At 36.1% G+C, this 23,093-nt stretch overlaps 1 protein-coding gene across 3 annotated transcripts in view; it reads left to right on the forward strand.

The window, feature by feature from the left end:
- The window catches only part of ADAM32 (ADAM metallopeptidase domain 32), a 106,304-nt gene extending 86,195 nt beyond the window's left edge, over positions 1-20,109 (forward strand). For 2 of the 3 annotated variants that reach the window (XM_037526101.1, XM_054700900.1), the window contains 5 exons: positions 3,716-3,748; positions 7,185-7,223; positions 15,504-15,542; positions 18,604-18,642; positions 19,968-20,109. In XM_037526101.1, the coding sequence (XP_037381998.1) occupies positions 3,716-3,748; positions 7,185-7,223; positions 15,504-15,542; positions 18,604-18,628 (136 nt within the window). In that variant the 3' untranslated portion in view covers positions 18,629-18,642; positions 19,968-20,109. The remainder of the gene's footprint in view (positions 1-3,715; positions 3,749-7,184; positions 7,224-15,503; positions 15,543-18,603; positions 18,643-19,967) is intronic. The other variant, XM_037526102.1, reaches the window with a different exon arrangement.
- Positions 20,110-23,093: the final 2,984 nt, after the last annotated feature.

A 23,093-nucleotide genomic window follows, 5' to 3' on the forward strand; every position in this document is an offset into this window, starting at 1 on the left:
CCCTACTCTGTCTTTGGTGAATCCTCTCACCCCCCACACTTCTGGTCTGTACCCCAGTTCATGTATGCATAAATAAATAAATCTTTAAAAATATATTTATTACATCATTTTTCATATTTGTACAATGTATGATTTCCCCATGAAATTCCCACCACCATTTCACCCATGCACCATCACAATAGTCCCTTGTGCTCTTCCCATTCTGTCCTGTTCCTTCTCTTTCCTCCTCCCCTACGGAATGTCTCTGATCTATAGTGGCCTGTTGATTTTGATTTTTACTTTATTATAGATACTTTTTTTTCCCTGATCTTTTATTTGGTTCTTCTTCATTCCTCCTATAATTGAAACCATCCGATATTTTTCTTTTTCTTTCTGTCTTATTTCAATAAATGGTGCTGGGAAAATTGGACTGTTACATGCATAAGAATGAAGCAAGACCACTACCTCAGGCTATGCACAAAAACCAACTCAAAGTGGATTAAAGAATTAGACATAAGACCTGAAATCATAAAATATATAAAAGAAAATATAGGCAAAAAACTACATGATATACATCTCAATAACATCTTTTAAGACACATCACTTAAAGCAAAAAAAGTGAAGGAAAAGATAAACAACTGGGACTACATCAAATTAAAGATCTTCTGTACAGCAAAAGAGACATTAACCAAAATAAGGAGACACCCAACTGATTGGGAGAAAATTTTTGCACACAATACTAATGACAATGGACTGTTCACAAAGATCTACAAAGAGCTAATGAGACTCAACAAAAACAAAGTAAACCACCAGTCAAAAAATGGGCAGAAGAGCTAAACAGACACTTTCCCAAAGAAGAAATGCAAGTGGCTAACAGGTTTATGAAAAAATGTTCAGCATCACTTGTAATCAGGGAAATGCAAATCAAAACCACAATGAGGTGCCACTTTATACCAGTGAGAATGACACATTAAAAAAACAGGAAACAAGAAATGTTGGCGAAGATGTGGAGAAAAAGGAACTCTCATTCCTATACTACTGGTGGGAATGCACACTAGTCCAGCCACTATGGAAAACTGTGTGGAGGTTCCTCAGTCTGCTAAAAATTGAGCTTCTGTATGATCAAGCAATTCCACTCCTAGATATCTACCCAAAGGACACAGAAACATTAATTCAAAAGGACACCTGCACCTCTGTGTTTACTATTTATAATAGATAAGCTTTGGAAACAAAAGATGCCCAAATGCCCAAAAATAGATGACTGGATCAAGATGTGGTATATATACACAATGGAATGTTACTCAGCAATCAAAAAAGATAAACCAATGCCGTTCGCAGCAACATGGATGGGGCTGGAAGGGATTATGCTCAGTGAGGATGGCAATATTTAAAAAAAATATAGAGAGCCTCCCCTGGTGGTGCAGTGGTTGAGCGCTGGGTTGCGAGGCTGCCCGCAGCCTCTGTAGCGCCAGTTCAATCCCCGGCCACCGGCGAGGGTCCCACAAAAAAAAAAAAAAAAAAAAAAAAATGGTGCTCCAATTATAATATAGTATGCTTTTTTTTTTAAAAAAAGATTTATTTATTTATACAAGCACTGGGTACAGTCAGAAGCGCGGGAGGGTGAGAGAATTCACCAGAGCCGGAGCGGGGAGAACAGACAGAATGGCAAAATACACTGCTGAGGGGAGCAGCGGGCGGCAGGAGGGGTCTGCTGTGCCAAGTGGGACCCTCGCCGGTGGCCGGGGATCGAACCGGTGCTGCAGAGGCTGTGGGCAGCTTCACAGCCCAGCGCGTAACTGCTGCGCCACCGAGGCCCTCTTTGTTTCTTTTTAACAAACTTTTTGATTATGTTGTTTTAAATTATCTTTATACTTACTTTTTTTCCTTGTCTGTTGGTTGATTTATTTTTTGTGTCAGTTGCACTTTCAAAGTAACCTGTGTATCTCTCATTCTTTGTGATTTCCTCATTTCACCAATTCTTTTTTTTTTTTTAAGATTTATTTATTTATTTATTTATTTTTATTTATTTATACAAGCACTGGGTACAGTCAGAAGCGCGGGAGGGTGAGAGAATTCACCAGAGCCAGAGCGGGGAGCAGAGCAGGCAGAAGGACCGAAGTACACTGCTGAGGGGAGCAGCGGGCGGCAGGAGAGGTCTGCGCGCCATGTGGGACCCTCCTCCGGTGGCCCGGGGAGCAGCCGGGTATTGAACCGGCGCTACAGAGGCTGCCGGCTGCTTCGCAACCCAGCGCTCAACCGCTGCGCCACCGGGGAGGCCCCATTTCACCAATTCTTCTTCAGTCTTTCTTATAGATTTATGAATTCTACTCTTGTGAAAATCTTTGGAGATTCTAAATATTGTTATATTAAAAGTTCTTTTAAAATATCATCTTATTTCTTGTTCTTTGAATTTGTTCTTTTGTTGTGGCTTTTAGTGGTTTGTAATCATAGACTCTGCCCATGGGTGTCTATGATTTTCCATGAGAATGTATGTATGTTGTTTTATTTTTCTTAAAGAAAAAATATTTAAAACAATTGCTTTGCATGATGTCTAGGAATTTATAGGAGTGTGAACTGAGATCCTGACTGTAATTTTTGGAAGCTTGGAATTCCTCCTTGTCTCAGTGATGCATTTCCCCCCTCCCCCATTTAGGTATCTTCATTTCAACGCTGTATTTTTTTTTTTTTTTTTTTTTTTTTTTTATATTTATTTGTTTTGTTTTTTTTTGTTTTTGTTTATACATGCACTGGGTATAGTCAGAAGCGCGGGAGGGTGAGAGAATTCACCAGAGCCAGAGCGGGGAGCAGAGCAGGCAGAAGGACCGAAGTACACTGCTGAGGGGAGCAGCGGGCGGCAGGAGAGGTCTGCGTGCCATGCGGGACCCTCCTCCGGTGGCCGGGGAGCAGCCGGGGATCGAACTGGCGCTGCAGAGGCCGCGGGCAGCTTCGCAACCCAGCGCTCAACCGCTGCGCCACCGGGGAGGCCCTCAACGCTGTATTCTTAACCCAATGGTCAGAATTTTTATTATTCCCATGTAATAGGTAGTATGACCCTTTGTGGCTCCCACATTTGGTTAAGTTGCTCATTTAGTTTTCTAACCTGCAGAGAAATCTCAACCTCAACTCTTTCTAAGGAAGGGCTATTAAATCTCCAGCCCCAAAGGTTTATCACTGGTTTGGATTCTCCTGCAGTTGTTAGTTTTAGCTCCTATTTACCATTTGAACTCTCATTTCCTTAAATTTTTTTCTGACTCAGTTATGTGTAGTATGTTTGTGCTATCTTTTTCAGCATTCATCTATGTGAGGAATGGAAAGGGAAAATTGTCCTGTCAGCTCACTCTGCCAGGTTGTCTAGAAGTCAGTGTGGATTGTAATTTACAAAATGTAGCATATGAATAATAATTTAAAAATTGGGGTATGGAAATCAGAATCAGGCATTCATCATCAAAACTATATTATGTATTCAGAAATATAAGAAAAAGAAAAATAAGTGCCTTCTTGACCCTCTTCTCACTGTGGGATTTAAAATTTGCACTCTCTGAATAAGGTAAATATGTATATAAGAATGCTGTTTATTTGCATTGTTCAGGGACCTTGGGCATTGTTTTCTTTATTTGTAGCTAGTCTTTTAAAAGAAATAATACTGCTTATAAAATAGCCTGATTTTACTTCATACAGTTGGCAAGATTTCTTAGGACTAACGATATACTATTTTTCCATTTCTTAAAATATCCAGATCAGAAAGCAGCAGTCACACATATACCAGCAGGTAAGTAAATCAGAAGATGTTTTAAGATACATGTTGATAACTAAGAATGCATTAATAATTCATAGTAAATTTTTAGATATTGTTTCAACAACTACATTTGTAAAATAATGCACTGAAATCCAGGCTACTAACAGGTACTGCTTTGGTTTCTAGTAAATTAGGTTTTTATCCATTTAACAAATGTTTATTGGTACTCTCCTTCAAGGTATAAGAAAATCATTAACTCTATAAGAAATAAGATGGTTATAATTAGTAAAGAACAAAGCTGTATAGTGCCTCAAAATGACCCAACTTGGGTTAAAGTCATGTATTACTTGAATAAAGAAACAAAGAAATCAGTTGGCATGTTCCTGAAATTGTGATAGAATCTATTTATAAAAATCTATAACAATTTTGGTTTGGGGAGAACTAATTATATTGACCTAATTGTGCTGTTCATTTTGGGGAAGTTCTCTTCAATTATCTCCTTGAATAGTTTTTTGGCTCCTTGGTATCTCTCCCTACCTTCTGGGATACCTATGACTATTGTATTTCCTTTCCTCATAGTTTTGGAAAGTTCTTGAAGTGGTTCTTCATTCTTTTTTCTTTATACTTTTCTTTCCTTTTCTTTTTGGGTTCTTCTTATGCTGTATCCTCAAAGGTACTGATTCATTCTTCCATTTCTTCTATTTTTGTGGTTTTTCCAGAATTCTTGTGTTCCTCCACTAATTTCTGGATATCCTCCACTTCTTTCACTTTCTTCTTTAGGGATTCCTTCTCATTACTGAGTTCATTGATTATATTATTATTTCTTCCTGTGTTTTCTCTTAACTCTTTAATTGTTTTCATTATGGACTTTTTGAAGTCTTTATCTGTTAGGTGATATTCTTCCGTGTCCATATTATCAGGTTCTTTCTGTGGTGTATTGTGCCCAGAAGTGTCTGCTTGACCATTTGCGTTTTTCTTTTTTCCCATTGTTAGCCTTTGGCTTTGTTCTGTTCATAGTGCCCCTCTACCACTGATGCTGGTGGGCATGACATCTTATTTCTCTTGCTGAGACATGGATGTGCCTGCCTATTGTCTGAGCCACTGTGGCTGGTGGCTAGAGGTGTAGGTAAGGCTCTTGTCGTTTCCCCCTCCTCTCTTTTTAGCTGTATCCTTGGTGTAGGCAGGTGGTAGTTCCTGTCACTCTTCCCAGGATGTTGGGGGCTACTGGACTTGGGAGTTGGGGGGTTCCTGCAGTTCCATCTGGGTGCACATCCAGACACTCTTCTATTATTATAGGTGTTGTTCTGAACTGTGATTTGCTCCAGGAGTCCCTGCTTTTCCAGCCCTCTCTGCGTAGTATGAGCTTCAACATTTCAGCCTGTGGTAGTCGAGTCTCCTGCAGAGCGCCACACCTCCAGACACTTGCTGAGTCCAAGTCCACTGGAGGTGCCTGTAGGCTGGGTGGGATGTATTTCTCTGTTGAACTGCTAGGTCTCTCTAGGCACATCTCAGAAGAATACCAGGATTGAAAGAGAATATGGAGTGAAAAGAGGGATAAGAGGAAAGAGGAGGATGATGCAGAGATGTGAAAGGAATGAAGGTAAGAGAAGAAAGAAAAGGACTCGATAAGGGGAAGAGGGAAGAGGAGGAGGAAGAAGAGGGACTATAACAGAAAGAGAAGAGAAAGTAGTGATGGTAATGTTAAAGGGGAGATAGGAGAAAGATGGAAGAATCAGGAAACAGAAATAGGAGAGAGAGAAAGGAACAACAGAAAACTAACTGGCCAATGAATAGACACACAAACAGATGCAGGGACAATTGCTTCTCACAACCCTGATGGCTCCCAGTGGCTCCCATTGCTGTTTTAGTCAGTTCTGCTGGGGAGCACTGTAGAGCTGAGTAGGATGGTCTTCCCAGGGCCTACTCTCTCCCTTGTAGTGTATTGAGGGAGGATTAAAAAATAAATGAGCATATTTCACTGAGCATGATCCCTTCCGGCTCCATCCATGTTGCTGCAAATTGCATGAGTTTATCTTTTTTTGATTGCTGAGTAATATTCCATTGTGTGTATATACCACAATGGGCATTTCACTCATAGCAGGAATTTAGAAAACCTAATAAGGGACCAGAAAAAGACTAACTAAAATAAAGAAAAAATTAAAATCAACAAGCGACACACTACAGAGGGGGAGACACACTACAGAGGGGGACGGGGAGAGGAAGGATTAGGGTCAAAATAAGGGGGGTGCAATTGTATGGGGAATATAACCAAAATGAAAATGCATACACTGTGCAAAAATGAAAAATGATGTAAGAATTATATAAAATAAAATATTAAAAAGTAAATACAAAGATCTTTTTAAAAAAATAAATAAATGAGCACAAAAGGGGCAGATTGAACTGCAGCTGTGGTTGTGGAAGGATCAGCATTCTTTCTGGGCCCATGAGGTAGTTGGGTGGGTGTTGGGGGTCCTGAGGCCTCCTTCCACCTGAAGGCTTGGGTTGCCAAGAGGCCCCCGATGTAGAGACCAGCCCTATGAGACTCCTCCCTGATGTCCTTCCAGCTGGTTGGTGTGACCAGTTAAATGGTCCTGCTGGTTTCCAGGAGGGGAAAGGGGAGTGAAGTGCCACAACAAAGGGGCTTGCACCCAGCACTGTGCACCTGCAATAAGGTTCTGTTTGCTCACCTGTCTCTGACCGGACCTCTCAGATGTCTCAGGCTTCTACAGGTGTCATGGTCTCCAAGCTTTTCCCCTTCTTCTGCTAGACCAAGTGGGCTGGCATTTTTTACTATTTCCATGTCATGAGTGGTATGAAGTTTTATGGCTTCCAGACTTAAAGAAGGAGATCATTTCCAGCTTTGTAGGAAGTCTCAATTCCTTACAAACTTATGTTTACAACTCAACTGACCCACCTCTAGAGTCATTAGCTGTAGTTCCTATTTAGCGTTTGTGTTTTCAGTTTCCTTTTTTTCATTCAAACTATTATTGGAAATATTTCTGTCTTCCTTCAAATTTTGGTTAGTATTTTGTGTCATTTTTTCACCATTTCTCTACATGTGGGGTAGGAGAGACATATTACTCTCCCAATATGTCTAATTTTCTTCAAGTCAGACCTGTAATAATTTATCAGTGGGTAAAATATTAGGTTGGAACCCGAAGGCCAAAATCAGACATTCAAAATCAAGCATATACATTGTGTTGGGAAGTGATACGGAGAAAAAAACCTGTTTTCTTGCTCTGCTCCCAGTTGTGGATTTAAAATTTACAGTTTTTATAGACATGGTATGTGTGTAACTATGCATGTAACTTATTTGTGTACCCAAATTTAGTAATCTTTTGAAATGTTTCATTCATGGTGTTTAGTGATAATCACCATAAAGGGCTTATTTAAGTTATTAAATAGTCTATGGAGGCACCTTTTTTTTTTTTAGTATTAACTTGAAAGCATTATTTTCATTCTATTCTAGGTCCAGATCAGAAAGCAGCTACCAAACAGATATTACCAGGTAGGTAAATAAGAAGGTATTTCTTTTTTAAATATTGTATTTTTCTTTATTTTTTTAGTAAGGTATTGTTGGTTTATAACATTGTTTTTGATTTGGGGAGATAGGTCACACCTCTTTAGATGTATGTTCCCACACCAGGTTCACCACCAAAGCACACCTAAACTTTCACCATAGTCCATGGGGCTCCCTCCCCACTTTGCTTCCCAACCCTAGCCTCAATCTCTGATATGCCTCAAATGTGAAGTCAGATTTCTAGGGTTTGTCTTGGTTTAGTTTTATCTGTTCCTTTGTGTTGTATTTTTATCTTGCATAGATGAAATCATCTGGTATTTATATTTCTCCTTCTAACCTATTTTATTATCATAATTCCCACCAATTCCATCCATTATTTTGCAAATGGCAAGATCTCATCTATTTTTGTAGCAGAGTAGCATTCTGTTGTGTATATATGCCATATCTTCTTTAAGCACTCACCTGTTGTTGGGTCCTTAGGTTGTCTCCCTAACTTAGCTATTGTGAGTAGTGCTGCAATTAACACATGAGTGTATATATTCCTTTGAATTAATCTTTTCACATTCTTTGGGTAGATACCTAAAAGTGGAAGTGCTGAATTTTATGGTAGGTCTATTTTTAATATTTTAAGATAATTCTGTACTGTTTTCCAAAGGGACTAGACAGTCTACATTCCCATCAATAGTGCATAAAGTACTTTTTTGTACAAATCCTCATCAACCTTAGTTGTTTCTGGTCTTTTTTATTTGGCCATTATTGCAGTTGTGAGATGATATCTCATTGTGGTTTGATTTCTTGATGCTAACTGATGATTAACATTTTTTCATGTGCCTGGTGGTACAGCTGCATGTCTTCATTGAAGAGGTGTCTATTTAACTCTTATGCCCATTTGAAATTAAATAAAATTAATATACTAGTTAATTTATTCTTGTTCTGTTGTAGATATTGGGTGTTAGCTACTTGTTAAGTGTATGATATGCACATTTTCTCCTATTCAGTCTTTTTTTTTAGTGATAGTTTCTATGCAGAAGCCTTTAGTTTGATGTAGTTCCAATCATTTATTTTTCCCTTTATCCACCTTGCTGTTGGAGTCAGTCATTAAAGACATCTGTAGAGACAATGTTGTGGTATGTTTTGCCTATCTTATCTTCTATGTATTATACAGTTTTAGGTCTTATATCCAACTCTTTAATCCATTTTGAGTTAATTTTTGTACATAGTGAGATATAGTTTTCTACTATACTTTTCATGTGGCTGACCAGTTTTCCAACTCCATTTTTTGAAGAGATTTTCCTTTCTACAATGTATATCTTGACTCATTTGTCATTGATTAACTGGCCATTTAAGTGTGGGTTTGTTTTTAGGCTCTCAATTCTGTTTCTTTGGGTGAGTGTCTGTTTTTGTATTCTTGATTACTATAGCTTTGTAGTAGAGTTTTGAAGTCTGGGAGTGTGATACCTCCATTTTAATTTTTTTTCAAGATTGCTTCTCCTCTTTTTGGGGGCTCTTTTGTGGTTCCATATAAACATCATTAATGTTCTATTTCTTTGAAGAATGCCATTGAAACTTTGATAGGTATTGCATTGAATCTGTATATCTTTGTGTAGGATGGCCATTTTAACAATACTGATTCTTCAATCCATGAACAGGGATTATCTTTCCTTTGCTATATGTCTTCTTTTTTTTTTTAATGGTGCATTAGAGTTTTCATTTGTACACGTCCTTCACCTGTTTTGTTGACATTATTTCTGGTGTTTTATACATTGTGATTTGATAGTAAATGGGATTTGTTGATTTCATTCTTGTCTAGTTTGTGTTTGTATATACTGTCTTTAAGTTGCAAACTGTCAATTTACTCTACTGATTATTGCTTCTAACGGGGTCTAATGGCATATTTAGGATTTCCCATATATATTATCATATTGGCAAATTGTGATGTTTTCCTTCTTTCCCCATTGGATTCTTTTAATATCTTTCTCTGGCTTAAATGCTCAAGCTAGAACTGCCAATAGTAGTGAAAGTTGAATAGTAGTAGTGAAAGTGGACATCCTTGCCTTATACCTGATCTTAGAGGAAAAGCTTTTACTTAGTTACCATTTAATACAATGTTAGTGGTGGCTTTGTCATATGTAGCTTTATTATGTTTAAGTTTTTTCTTTTTGTCATCATTTTTTGACAGCTTTTATCATAAGTGGATGTTGAGTCTTCTCAAATGTTGCTCTCTATCTATTGATAAAGTTTTTATTTTTCCTTTTGTTGATACTGTGAATTATGTTGATCAATTTTTGGTTGCTGAACCATCCTTACATCCTTGGAATAAACCCATTTGGTCATGATGTATGAACTTTTTAATGTACTATTGAATTTGGTTTGCTAATATTTTATTGAGGATTTTTGCATTTTCGTTCATAAGGGATATTGGTCTGTAGTTTACTTTTTGTAATATCTTTGTCAATTTCCTTTTAATTAGTCTTTTTTGGTTTTCTATTTCTCCCTCATTGTGTCCCTCAAGGGTGTATACTTATAACAACTTGTTGGTTTCTTTTAGGTTATCTAATTTATTGAGATATTTATTGATACTTCTTACTTTTACTTCTATTTGAATATTCTCCTTTTTTGTGAACTTTGCTAAAGGTTTGTCCATTTTTAAAATTTTTTTCAAAAAACTAGACTTGGTTTCATTGATCTTTTGGATTGACTTTATTATTACTATTTTGATGATACTTGTTTTAAAATTTTATTTCCTTCCTGGCTTTTGGTTTTGATTGTTTTTCCACTTTTCTAGTTCCTTAAAATGTAAGGTTAGATTATTTATTAGAACTCTTTCTTGTTTCTTACTGTGGACCTGTTTTGCCATATATAGCCCACTTAGTGCTGCTTTTTCTGTGTCCCATATGTTCTGGTAGATGTACCTGCATTTTCACTTATTTACAGACATCTTTTAATTTCTTTTTTGCTTTCTTCATTATCCTAATATTCATTAAGTAGTATGTTGTTCAGTCCCACAAAGTAGAGGATTTCTCTCCTTTCTTTTTGGAGTTGCTTTATATTTTGATACCATTGTATTCAGAAAGATACCAATATCTTCATGAGTATGTTGACACCTGTTTTGTGACCCAACATATTGTCCATCTTAGAGAATGTTCCATGTGCATATGAGAAGGGGGTAGAGTATCATACAAATATATATTAATCCCATGTGTTCTAATTCCTTGTTTAAAGATATTTTTTCTTGTCGATTTACTGTCTGCTTGATCTTAAATTGATGAGAGTTGTGTGGTGACCTACAACTGTTGTATGTATTATTGTCAATGTCTGTTTTCAGATTTCTAATGCTTGCCTTATATATTTTGATGCTCCTTCATTAAGTGTGTGTGTATTTTATGTCTTCCTTATGTGTTGTTCACTATCTTTATAAAATGTCCATACCTGTCTCTTGTTACCTTTCTCAAGTAAAAGTTTGTTTTAGCAGATATGGTGTTCCTGCCTTTTTGGGAAGGATTGCTTTTGCTTGCAAGATTGTTTCCCAACCATTTACTTTGTGTTTGTGCTAACTTTGGGTCTCCTGGGGACAGAAGAAAGTTGAGCTCTGTTTTCTGCTATAACCAGCCACTCTGTGCCTTTTGATAGATGAGTTCAGTCCATTTTTTCTGAGAGTAATTGTTGATAAATGAAAATTTACTGCTGCCATTTTGACTTAAATTCTGTGGTTTTATCTATTTCCTTATTCAGTTTTTGTGTGGACATTCTTCCTTTCAATATAAATAATAGAATTTCTTTCAATTTTTCTTATAGCGGTTGTCTAGTGTTTGAAAACTCCAACTTCTGTTTATGGGAAGGCCTTTGTTTCTCCCTCATTTCTGGAGGAAAGTCTTGCAGGATATAGTTTTCTTGGTGGACAGTTGTTTTCTTTAATATTCTGAATGTTACTGCATTCTGTCCTGGCTTGATGGGGCACCTTTGTAAGTTATATGCTTTCCGCCCCCAACCTCCTTCACTATTCTTTCATTTTCCTTGAACTCTTGGAAATATCACTACTGTATGTCTTGGTGTAGGTCTATCTGCTGTTCACTCAGTTTCATGGATTACTATATTTAATTCTTCCCCATGTTCGGGCAGTTCTCCTTTATTATTTATTGGAATAAATTTTCTAATCCTTTCTCTTCCTCTCTCTCTCTCTCTCTCTTTCTCTCTCTCTTTCACACCCTTTTGGAACCTCCTTTAATCTTATATATCTTTTCCCGATGGTGTTGGATAATTCTCAAAGTGTTTCTTCGTATTTATCTTCCATATGGTGCTTTGTACATTATCATTTTCAAAGTCACTGATTTGATTTTTTATTTGGTTTGTTCTACCATAGGTTTCTTCAGATTTTTAAAATTTCTTCTATTCATTTCTTTACATCCTGCATCTCTGCTATTTTCTTATTTAAAAATTTAATTTCCATTTTTCTTGATTAATTTTATTTCTCAGGTCATTCATTTTTTTTTTGTGAGGTTTCTTGTTTCTCTTATTAGCTTTTCTATGTTTACTTCCGTTTTTTAAATTTCTTTATAATGGCAATTTTGAGCTCTATTTATAGGAAGATACAATCTTTCATGTTTTTGTTGTGTGATTCTGGAAAATTGTTCTCTCCTTGTGATGACCTATAACCTTGCGGTCTCAAGATGTCATGTATTGTACTTTTTTGCCCATTTTGCTACTTTAAATTACCCCCCTTTTTTTCAGGTATCTATAACTGTACCTTATAGCAGATTGGCCTTTCTAGGCTTCCATATGCCGGAGACCTTGCTGCTGCTGAATAGGGGCTTGAGAGAGGGACCTGCAGAGGTTTGGTTTTTGGTGGGAGGGCTGGCTCATGTTTGTGGCATCATCAATATGCCTCCTCTCTGGAGTTCCAGATCTGAGTATTTACAGTCTGAATGTTGTCAATGCACTTCACAAGATCAGTGCTAATCCCAAGGGGGTACAAAGAGGAGTGATGCCGAGTGCATTCTACTTGGTTTTATTTTTCACCAGGGATCTGACCTGCTGGGAGCACTTCAACTCCTCTCAACATGTCTCCCTTCTGATATGGGCATACAAGGCTACAAGGCAACAAGGCAGGAGGCTGGATTGAAGTATGGAAATGGCCACCCACTTACCTGGGCTCTGAGACCCGAGAGCCACCAAAAAGCCCCAAAAGGCCAAACTCAAACCAAGGGCTATATCAATACAGCACCCACACAATAGGGACCTATAGGCTATAGTCTAACAAAGGATAGTGCCCGATAAGAGGACAGGTCACTCTCTGTGGGTTCTCACCTGTGTGCACAATTGCAAGAGACCCCATGCTCCAGGAGCAACCATGGGGTTTATTTTACAAACAGGGGAAACAAAGAGCTTACTATATCCACAAGTGGCAGACTATCTCACCCAGATACCACCAGTGATGGTCACCACTGGTCACCAAGAGTGTTGGACAGCAATGGCCAGTAGTGATAGTCATTACTGGTCTATCAGAGGCAGTGTCAGAGACACCCAGTGTTAATACCTCTTCGAGAGTTGTTTGGTTATACCAACAACAAACAGCTCTTTGAGACACCAGGCCTAGGGCCTTTGGTGCTCCTTTCAGGCAATGTCAGAGACAGGACTGGAGGCCCAGTTTCTGACAAAGATCTTGGGCTTCTCTTCCCTCTCGGAAGTTGGCTGCTGGATGCTTCTTTTCTTCTTTCTTCTTCAGAGGCCAGGAACAGAGTCCTCCCTTCTTTCTTGCCCTTTGGAGGCTGGAATCATCTTCTTCAGGGGTTGGCATTGTCTCTTGTCTTCAGAGGCTGGTGTCGCTCTCTTCTTCAGGGGCTGGCATCATCTCTCTTCTTTGGGGGCTGGCATTGTCTCCCTTAGCTCCCTCCAACCTTTTTCGTATAATTTTCTCTCATCATAAAACCATGTTAACATAATCACCTTTCTTAGAGTCATTATTCAACTCTGTTAAATTAGGAATGGTATCACCAGCCATATGTAAATTTTAATTAGAGTACTATAATTTAAAGTATACTCAGCAACCTAGTCTTTTGACTTGGTATGTATGAGGGAAATATTTTTAGTATATTTATTTTAATTTTAACAAATTGCCACTTGACACTACTGCTATCTATTACTGATATAACATCCACTGTAGTTTTCAGATATTTTATCTTTGGAATAATCTTTAGGTAGTGAAAAATCTGTGGGGCAGACTATTGATGTCAAAGAATTTAGAAATGGGATGAATTCCAGTGAGTTATAGTAATATCACTTTATTTTAATTAATTTTAAATTTTCTAAATTCAATACTTATTTTCCAAAACAATAGAAGGACCTTAACACTGCTTAACAGCAAACTCCAGTAATTAATTACTTACATTTTGTCATTTAATCTTCTTCTGAGTTTTGTTAATGTATGTAACTCTGATTAGTTATTGTTATTATTATCATTTTAATATTAAATGAATACTTACCTAAATTTAACAACATATTTATCAATTTCTTTGCTCACTATTCATTCTTCAATCATTTTTCCGTTTTTATTTCAATTTTCTTTTTCCTGAAGCATAACCCTTTTGTTTTAGATAGTTTCTGAGTGTTAAAAGCATTTTGTAGTGCCTCTCCTGGTGGCGCAGCGGTTGAGTGCTGGGCTGCGAAGCTGCCCGCAGCCTCTGCAGCGCCGGTTTGATCCCTGGCCACCTGTGAGGGTCCCACATGGTGCGCAGACCTCTCCTGTCTTGCCTACTGCTCCCCTCAGCAGTGTATTTTGTCAGTCTGCCTGTACTGTTCTCCACTCTGACTCTGGTGGATTTTCTCGCCCTTCCGCGCTTCTGACTGTACCCAGTGCTTGTATAAATAAATTTAAAAAATTTAAAAAAAAAGCATTTTGTATTAAATACCTAAAAATGTCTTTAGTTACCTTCATTTTTGAAAGCTAGCTTACATGGCTGTAGACTTTTATTTGAGAGTCACTTTCTACAAATCTTTTAAAATATTCTGTTGTTTTAAAGTAACATTTACTGTCATTGACAAACCCTCAGTTATCAGTCTGATTTATTTATTCCTTTCCAATTAATGTGTTTTTAAAAAATGGTTTCTTTATTATCATGAATATTTTTGTTTTATTTCAATATGATATTTTGATAGAATTTGTTTTTATTCATCTCGTTCTGGGTTTAATCACATCTTTAGAGATCATCAATCATTTAATTCTGGAAAAAAATTCAGTTATTATCTTTTCAATCATTGACTCATCTCCATTCTTCTCTACCTAAAATGACTATATTAGGAGAGTGTTCTCATTTTATTCTCATTTCTTAACTGGGAAGTTCATGTACTTTACTTTTTTACCTCTCTGTCTAGCATTATTTTCCTTCTATTGGTTTCTAAATCACCCATTCTCTTAATGGGTGTCTTTTTTTTTTAAGTTTTATTCCCACCTTGATCTCTGTAAAGATGTAAGATATTTCTATTAAAGGTTTTTGTATTATCTATTATCTTAATGAGTGAATTTTTTTGTTTTGTTGTGCTGTGGCTGTTGACATTTTCACAGAATTTGTCATTTAGACTTATAAATTTGTCTTCAGGGCAATAAAGCTCTTCCTCATGATAATTCTGGAAGCTCTGAGGTATGGAAAATATAGAATATATATATGTGTTAGAAAGAAGGAAATGTTTCAAATTTACTTCTGGGGCATGAACATTTTAATATTTTCTGTGCTTGCTGGTTTAGATTTCTGGGTAGTGGAACTGAAGAATTGAGGTCCTGATCCTATACATGGTACAGGCTTGGGGTCCTGCATCTCAGCCATTCAAATGGCTGAGACAATTTGCCTTTTGTGTTCCCAGTGACCATAGTTATCCCTTTTCTAAACTATATGGCTTTGTTTGATCTCTCTGACATCTAAATATCTGTGCTCTCAAATTTTTTTCATGCCAGGGTTATTAAAACCGTATCCCTTATAGTGAAAATAATTCTGGTTTTCTTTGGTTGTTCATATGTTGCTTCTGTTGTCTCTCAACTTTTTTACTCACACAGGAAAAACCACTTATAACTGTCAGTCTCAGCTGTACATTCAATTTTTGTGCTATTTTCTTCACCTTTCTGGTGAATCCTCTCACCCCTCCCACACCTCTGTCCTACACTCTAGTTCTTGCATGCATAAGTAAATAAATCTTTATAAAATGGCCTGATCTTCAGTCTTAAACTAGGCAAATTTCTTAGTATTAATTTTTAGACAATTTTGTTTTTATTTTCATTAGATCCAGGTCAGAATTTAGTACTCACATGGACATCAGCAGGTAAGCAACTTAAGAGTTTCTTTAAAAAAATTAGATTAATTTTTAATATATTTTTTATTTTTAAATTTAAAAATATTTCTTAACTTATTTTTTATTAATTAATTTTTTCCCCTTACACCACTGTAGTCCCCATAGTTCTCCTGCCACCTTATCACCTGTGAACCATTGCCATATTCCCTTGTGTTCCTCCCCTCCCAGTTTTGTCCCTCCTCCTGTGCCCTCCTTTGCTGATTGCCTCAGTTCCATGGTCAGCTTGCTAGTTTTGAATTTTTCTTGACCTTTTTTTGGTTTCTCTCTATTCCACATATAAGTGAGACCATCCAATATTTATCTTTTTCCTTCTGACTAATTTCATTTAGCATAATCCCTTCCAGCATCATTCATGTTGCTGCAAATAGCATGAGTTTGTCTTTTTTGATCACTGAGTGATATTCCATTGTGTAAATATAACACACTTTTTGATCCATTCATCTATTTTGGGGCATTTGGATTGTTTCCATAAGTTGGCTGTTATAAATAGTGCTGCAATAAACATAGGAGTACAGGTTTCCTTTCAAGTTAGTGTTTTTATGTCCTTTGGGTAAATTCTTAGGAGTGGAATTGGTGGATTATATGGTGGATTCATTTTTAATGTTCTGAGGAACCTCCACACAGCATTCCATAGTTGCTCAACCAGTTTACATTGCCACCAGCAGTGTAAGAGGGATTCCTTTATCTCCACACACCCTCTAGCAGTTTTTGTTTGCTTGTTTTTTTGTTTTGTTTTTGTTTTTGGATGTGGGCCATTCTTACTGGAGTGAGATGGTGAGATGGTATCTCACTGTTTGATTTGCATTTCCCTGATAACTAGTTATATTGGACATTTTTTCACATGCCTGTTGGACATTTGCCTTTCGTCTTTGGAGAAGTGTTTCTTTAGTTCTTTTGCCAGTTTTGACTGGGTTGTTTGCTTTCTTTTTGTTGAGTTCTATAAGCTCTTTGTAAATCTTTGCTATCAGTTCCTTATCTGTTATATGGTGTGCACATATTTTCTTCCATTCAGGAGGCTGTTTTTTTGTTTTGATTATGTCTCTTTTGCTGTACAGAAGCTTTTTAGTTTGATGTAGTCCCAGCTTGTTATGTTCGCCTAGCATCTGGAAAAGAATCCTCAAAGATGTTTCTGAGGTTTATATCATGGATAGTTTTGCCTATGTTTTCATTTATATATTTTAGGATATCGGGTCTTCAAGTTTTTTTATTAATTTTGACTTGATTTTTTTAATATGATGTAAGATAGTAGTCATTTCATTTTTTTGCATGTTGTTGTCCAGTTTTTCCAACACCATTATGAAGAGGCTTTTCTTGTTTCAATGTATATTCATTGCTCCTTTGTTGTAACTTAGTTGACTATATACATATGGTTTTATTTCTGGGTTTTTAATTCAATTCCATTGTTCTGTGTGTTTGTTTTTATTCTGGTACCATGCTGTTTTTAATATAATGGCTCTGTAGTATTGTTTGAAGTCTGGGAGTGTAATGCTTCTATTTAAGAAGTTTCTTATAAATTGTTATATGTTAAAAATAAAAAAGTGCTAATAATTGCTTATTTTTTGAGCAGACACAATTAATACTGTATGAACCAAAACCAAAACTTATTCATATTTCCCATTCTAGGAATGAGTATTAATTTTCAGTTAGTTTTTCTTTCATTAGTTGACTAACTTTATTGCTTGACCATTTTTCTGATCTATAGGGGAAAAACGTTAAATCTAGTAAGACAAGATATGTAATTATTTTATGAAACAAATTCATAAGTAGGGCATTTATGTATCTTTTATGATGGGATATACAAAGGGAAATAATACTTTTAAAAGTTTTTCTTATGTTATTTAATTTGACTGTTAGTATGAGTCAATTTTTTTTTTTTTTAATTGAGAGAGTGTTGGTTTACAACAATGTATATGATTTAGGGGAGAATAGTTTATACCTCTTTAGATGTGCTTTAGGACACCAGTCTTATCACAAAGCATCCATAATCTTTCACCATATTCAATGGGCCACTTCCTTTATTCCCCAACTCCATCCAGCCTTAGCCACTGGTAGGCTCAAATCTGTAGTCAGATTTCTAGGGTTTGTTTTCATTTACTTCTGTCTATTTCTTTATTTTGTGTTTTATATTACACAAATGAGAGATATTTTCGAGTATTTGTCTTTCTCCTTCTGAATTATTTCACTTAGCTCAATCCCTCCCAATTCTATCCATGTTGTTGCAAATGACAGAATTTCATCTTTTTTTTTCTATAGCTGAATAGTATTGCATTGTATATCTATAACACATGTTTTTTACTTATCAATTGTCAGGCACTTAGTTGTTCCCATAATTTGACTGTTGTAAATAGTGCTGCCATGAACTTAAGGGTAAATAGATCCCTTCAAATTAGTGTGCTTGCATTCTTTGGGTAGATACCTAGGAGTAAAATGTCTGGATCATGTGATAGATCAATTCATATTTTTAAGAAAACATCATTCTGTTTTACAGAGGGACTGGACCTGTCCACATTCCCACCAACACTTCTTTTTTTCTCCAAAAAAATTTCTCCAGAAGTCTCAGTCTAGATATATATATATATCTCTTTTTTGGTTTGGGTGAGATCTACCTATATTGAATAGGTGTGTTTCCTGGTGAAAGTACTGAGGAAAAAATCTACCATAGGTTTTGAAGATATAAAATAGCAGAGTTAAGAAATGAACAGGAAAGGTAAATTTATACCACTTTTCTTACTGAAGTCTTTCACTAGTCATATTATTTTTTTTTGTCAACCTCTTAAATTGTCTTCAATTTATTATTTTTCTCATTATTTTGATGGGGGATTCAAAATAAGAAAGCTGTGGATATAAAAATGGAAAAGAAGCTCAGAATTTGATTCTTACTTTTATTAATAAGTAGTATATACTCAAAATTTGACAGATATTTCTTTTTTACTGTAGTTTTGAAGGGAAAGAGGTGGAAATTGCTTTTACAAGTGTTAGTTTGTTGGATATATTGTATCAAAGTAAAAGTTTTATTACCTTATTTATTTAGATCCAAATCACAGGAGAGCACTTAGACACCTGATAGCAGGTAAGTACATTAGAGAGTGTTTCTTAAATATATGTCTGATCACCTATCTGTTTTCTATTATCTATGAATTCAGGTTTTCTTTTTTTAGATTCCACATATAATTGGGATCTTATAGTAATAATATATATGTGTTTAAAATTAAAATGAAATTCATAATCTATAGTTATGTATTTATTGGATAAATTAATTGGTAGACTAGGACAATAAAAAGTAATAAATTAATCTTTACTAATCTTGTTATTGATGAATGTTTAAAATACTTAATCTTTTTTTTCAGTTTAGTAAAGATCTCTGGGTTTTTTCCTTGCACTTCCTCTTGTGGATAAAATGGAATTAAAGCCTTGTCTATTAGTCTATAAAATGAATTCTTAATCAGGGCCACTTTATCCATCATTGTGGCCTCTTTTCCACCTAGGGCTTCTGCATCTGTGTGATGGCCTCTCTATGCACCTATGTGTGTAAAATATTTGGATAAGGCACTCCCCGCATGACTGCCTTGAGACAATGGCCCACATAATGAGGTAGCCAGGGATGCCTAGGTAACTGTTGGCTGATTGTGTGGTCAGGGTCCAAGGTGGTTTTGGAGTAGTGTGGAAATTATATCAAGCACCTGCACTGGAAGTTGTTCTCCCTGTATACGTGGCCAACAAGACCCTTCCTTTTTCCCACAAAGTTGATTACCCTTTGTCTCCCCTGGACCCTGCTCCCATAAAGATGAATACCCTTTGTTCCCCCTGGACTCTCTTCTCCTACCATTGTCACATAATCAGTCATGCTTGTTCACTATTACCAAATAAATAGCAAGAGTTCTGCTCACTCAGTAGCAGAATCTTGCCTTGCAAGCCTGCTCTATGACTCTTCTCTCAAGCATGCCCCCAGGAGCATGCTGGCCACCAGACATTATAGGCATAATGCTTAAGTCCTATAAATGTCCAAATGTAAAAACACTGTTTACAAAATAAAAAACCAAAAATACTTAGCTATAAGATACAGAAAAAGTAAAATTAACATGTATTTAAAATTTTAAAACATGCATACATTTACTTGTAGTATTCATGAATATTTCATTGTATTTGGAATAAATGTTAGAGTTTCTCATTTGTAAATACTTTTAATTAAACATCATGGTTCTCCAGAAATCATGGAAAATTACAGTGAAAAGTTATATATAAACAAATTATTTTATGAGTAAAATTGTAAAAATTCTCTCTAGAATTTATTTTTCTGCCATGTTTTCGTTTGACCAGCTTTTTGTATGTTTTGCAGAGTAATTTTATTTATTTCTGTTATCAGTATCTTGAGCCTGTCTTTGTTCTTTTCCACAGTAACCAGTAATTCTTTCAGAAGGCAAAGGATATTACTGAGAAGTGAAAATATCACAGAGAAGTGAAAATACTGCCTTTGCTCCCCTGGTCATAACTGAAGGAAACAATAAACCAAATGTGGACCGATTTGCAGGCTTGCATCTGTTTTTCGCCCCTGAGGCTGTAGTTCTGCCATTTCAGGCCCCATCCCTGAAGATAAGTCATCTCACTTTGGGTGTCTGTATCCCTCCATGGCATCTCGAGTTCTTCTCTGTAGCTCTCCCACCATACTGCCTGGGCCTTCAGGTGCTGAAGAGCTGCCTTAATTGCCCTTACTCAGGAAGGATTTGGGATTGGTGGGCCATGTTCCTCCTCCAGATCCTCCCAGCTAACTTGATTGACTGCATGCAGATCTCAGTAGATCCAGGTATTTGTCCACTTTACTCCATAACCCCTACTTGGGCTTCTGAAGGGAGCTCTGTTTTCTTTGGAGACTGAAGTTTATAATCAGGATCTCTCACGCTCTCCCCCCACCTTTATCTTACCTCTTGACTGGGTGACTTACAGGGTGAACCCCAGAATATAGAAGACCCATAGAACTTGGGGTTGGTCTCAGGTGCTAGATTAACACTTTTATCATTTCCGTACCAGGATTGTTAAAATGAGTTAATGTTTCTCTCACTTTCCATTTTTAGAAAGAGTTTGCATACAGTTGTTTAGTTTTTCAATTAAATACTTGACAAAATTCATCCATTAGCAAATCTTGGAATTTTCTTTATGGAAAGACTTTAAATTATGGATTCAATTTCTTTTGCAGATAGTGAACTATTCATGCATTACAAATATTGTTATAATATCCTTTGTTAATGTCTATTGAATGTATAATTATGTCCTCTCATCATCATGATACTTGTTCTCTCTCTAGTCAGTCTTTTTTTTTTTTAAGATTTATTTATTTATGCATACAAGAGCTGGGGTACAGGCCAGAGGTGTGGGGGGTGAGAGGATTCACCAGAAACAGAGTGGGGAGTGGAACAGGTACATCTACTGAAATACACTGCTGAGGGGAGCAGCAGGCGAGGCAGGAGAGATCTGCTGCGCCATGTGGGTAGCTCCCTGGCCGAGGAATGGAACTCATGCTGCAGAGGCTGTGGGCAGCTTCACAGGCTGTTTCTTAATCCCTTGTGCCACCAGGGAGGCCCTCTGGTCAGTCTCAATAAGAGTTTTCCACTTTATTTAATCTATAAATCTCTTCAGATCACCTCATTTCTTTGCTGTTTTTCTGTATTGCATCTCTGTTTTATGTTTTTTTCCCCCTAACTTCTTGAGGTGAAAGTTTAGATTATTTATTTTAAATATTTTCTTTTCTAATTCAATAAAGGTATAATTGTGCTCTAAGTACTTCTTTAACTGCATTTTACAAATTCTTATATGTTTTATTTTCATTAATCTTTAGGTAAAATATTTTCTTATTTTCATTTTGACTTCTCTGAGTTATGGGTTATATAGAAGTGTGTTGTTAGTTTCCAAATATTTGGATATTATAATTTTTCTTACTGATTTCTAATTAATTTGGATATGGTCATAGAACATACATGATTTTAAAGCTTTGAAATATTACTATTCTGCTTCTGACCTAGCCTTTATGGTCTGTTTTGGTGAATGTTACATCTGCACTAAAAAAAAGCTGCTTTTGCAGTTGTGGAACTGTTGTAGAATAGTTGTGAATTAAGTCAAGTTTGTTAGCAATGTTTCCAAAATCTTAGTGTTGTTTTCTTCTCTTAGTCTGTCTTTTCTTGAGAGAGGTTGTTAAAATTGGTAATTTGTTGGGTTTTTTTTGGGGGAGCTTCTTGGTTAATTAACATGTGAAGACTTAGGGAGAATGGTATACCTTGAGAAGGCATGGAAGTTCAACACGTTTTCCCCATTCCTTGCCCTATGCATGTTTTCCACCTGGCTGTTCCTGAGTTACTTCTGTAATAGTAAATCAGTGATCTAATAAGTAAATGGGCTTCCTGTGTTTTATGACCCATTCCAGCAAATTAAATATGAGGAGAAGGGTCATAGGAAGCTTTGATTTATGGTCTGTTATAGACACATATAATAGCCTGGGTTTGCTATTGGTGTCTGAAGTAAAGGGGGTGCTCATGGGAGACCGAACCCTTAGAATCTGTAGTCATTTGTGTATTGGAACTGAGCTGAATTCTGGATACCCTGCTGGTGTCTGAGAATTGCTTTTTTGATGAGGAAAACCCCTATAGATATAAATATTGGTAATTAGTTTCAAGACACCAACTACTCATTGATAGAAATAGCCTAATGTTTGGGCCATGTATTTTTTTTAATGTAGTCAAGCAAGTTTTTAAATAAGTGTTAAAAGTACACATGTTTAATATAATTTCTAATACTCTCAACCTTTTGTTATGTTTTTTCTATTTGCCCCACATTTTTGTTCTTTTGATTTCCGCCCTCATTTTGTAGGTTAATGATTAATCCATTTTACTTTCATTTTGACTTTTTTACTGTTGTTTTAAAATATTGTTAATATATTTTGGTTGCTGCTCTAGGGACTACACTATATGTCCTTAACTCATCATAGTCTACCTTGAATTAGTATTATCCTAACTAACAAACAACAACAAAAAATTACAATTGAATAATTACTGTTACTTTTTCTATCCCGTTGTGCTGTAATATTTAATTCTGTATGTTTTATAAGTTCCACCTCTATATTGCTGTTATTTTTGCCTTAAGTAGTCAAATATTTTAAAAAATTTAAATAGCCTTTACCTCTTTCATTTTGACTCTTTTTATTAGGGTTTTATCTCTTTTTCTCCTAGTGACCTTAGCTGTCTTTACAAATTTTGTGTATCATTTTAAAGAACAAGTTCTTGGTTTTGTTGATTCTTTTTATTTTTTGGTCTCTGTTTCATTTATTTTCACTTCATATATTTTCTTCGTATTTTCTGTGTGTTTTTTTCTAGTCCCTTCAGATATAAGGAGAGATTATTTATTTGAGATATTTCTTGCTTATTGTTATGAACTTACATCTTAATATAACTTTTGCTGCGGTAGGATCTTATAGCTTGTCTCTTCATTTTTGTTGACCTCCTGATATTATTTCTCCTTTGATTTCTATTGATCCAA

Source organism: Talpa occidentalis, unplaced genomic scaffold (assembly GCF_014898055.3).
Source record: "Talpa occidentalis isolate TD23 unplaced genomic scaffold, MPIMG_talOcc4v2.1 talOcc4.4, whole genome shotgun sequence".
Classification (NCBI taxonomy): domain Eukaryota; kingdom Metazoa; phylum Chordata; class Mammalia; order Eulipotyphla; family Talpidae; genus Talpa; species Talpa occidentalis.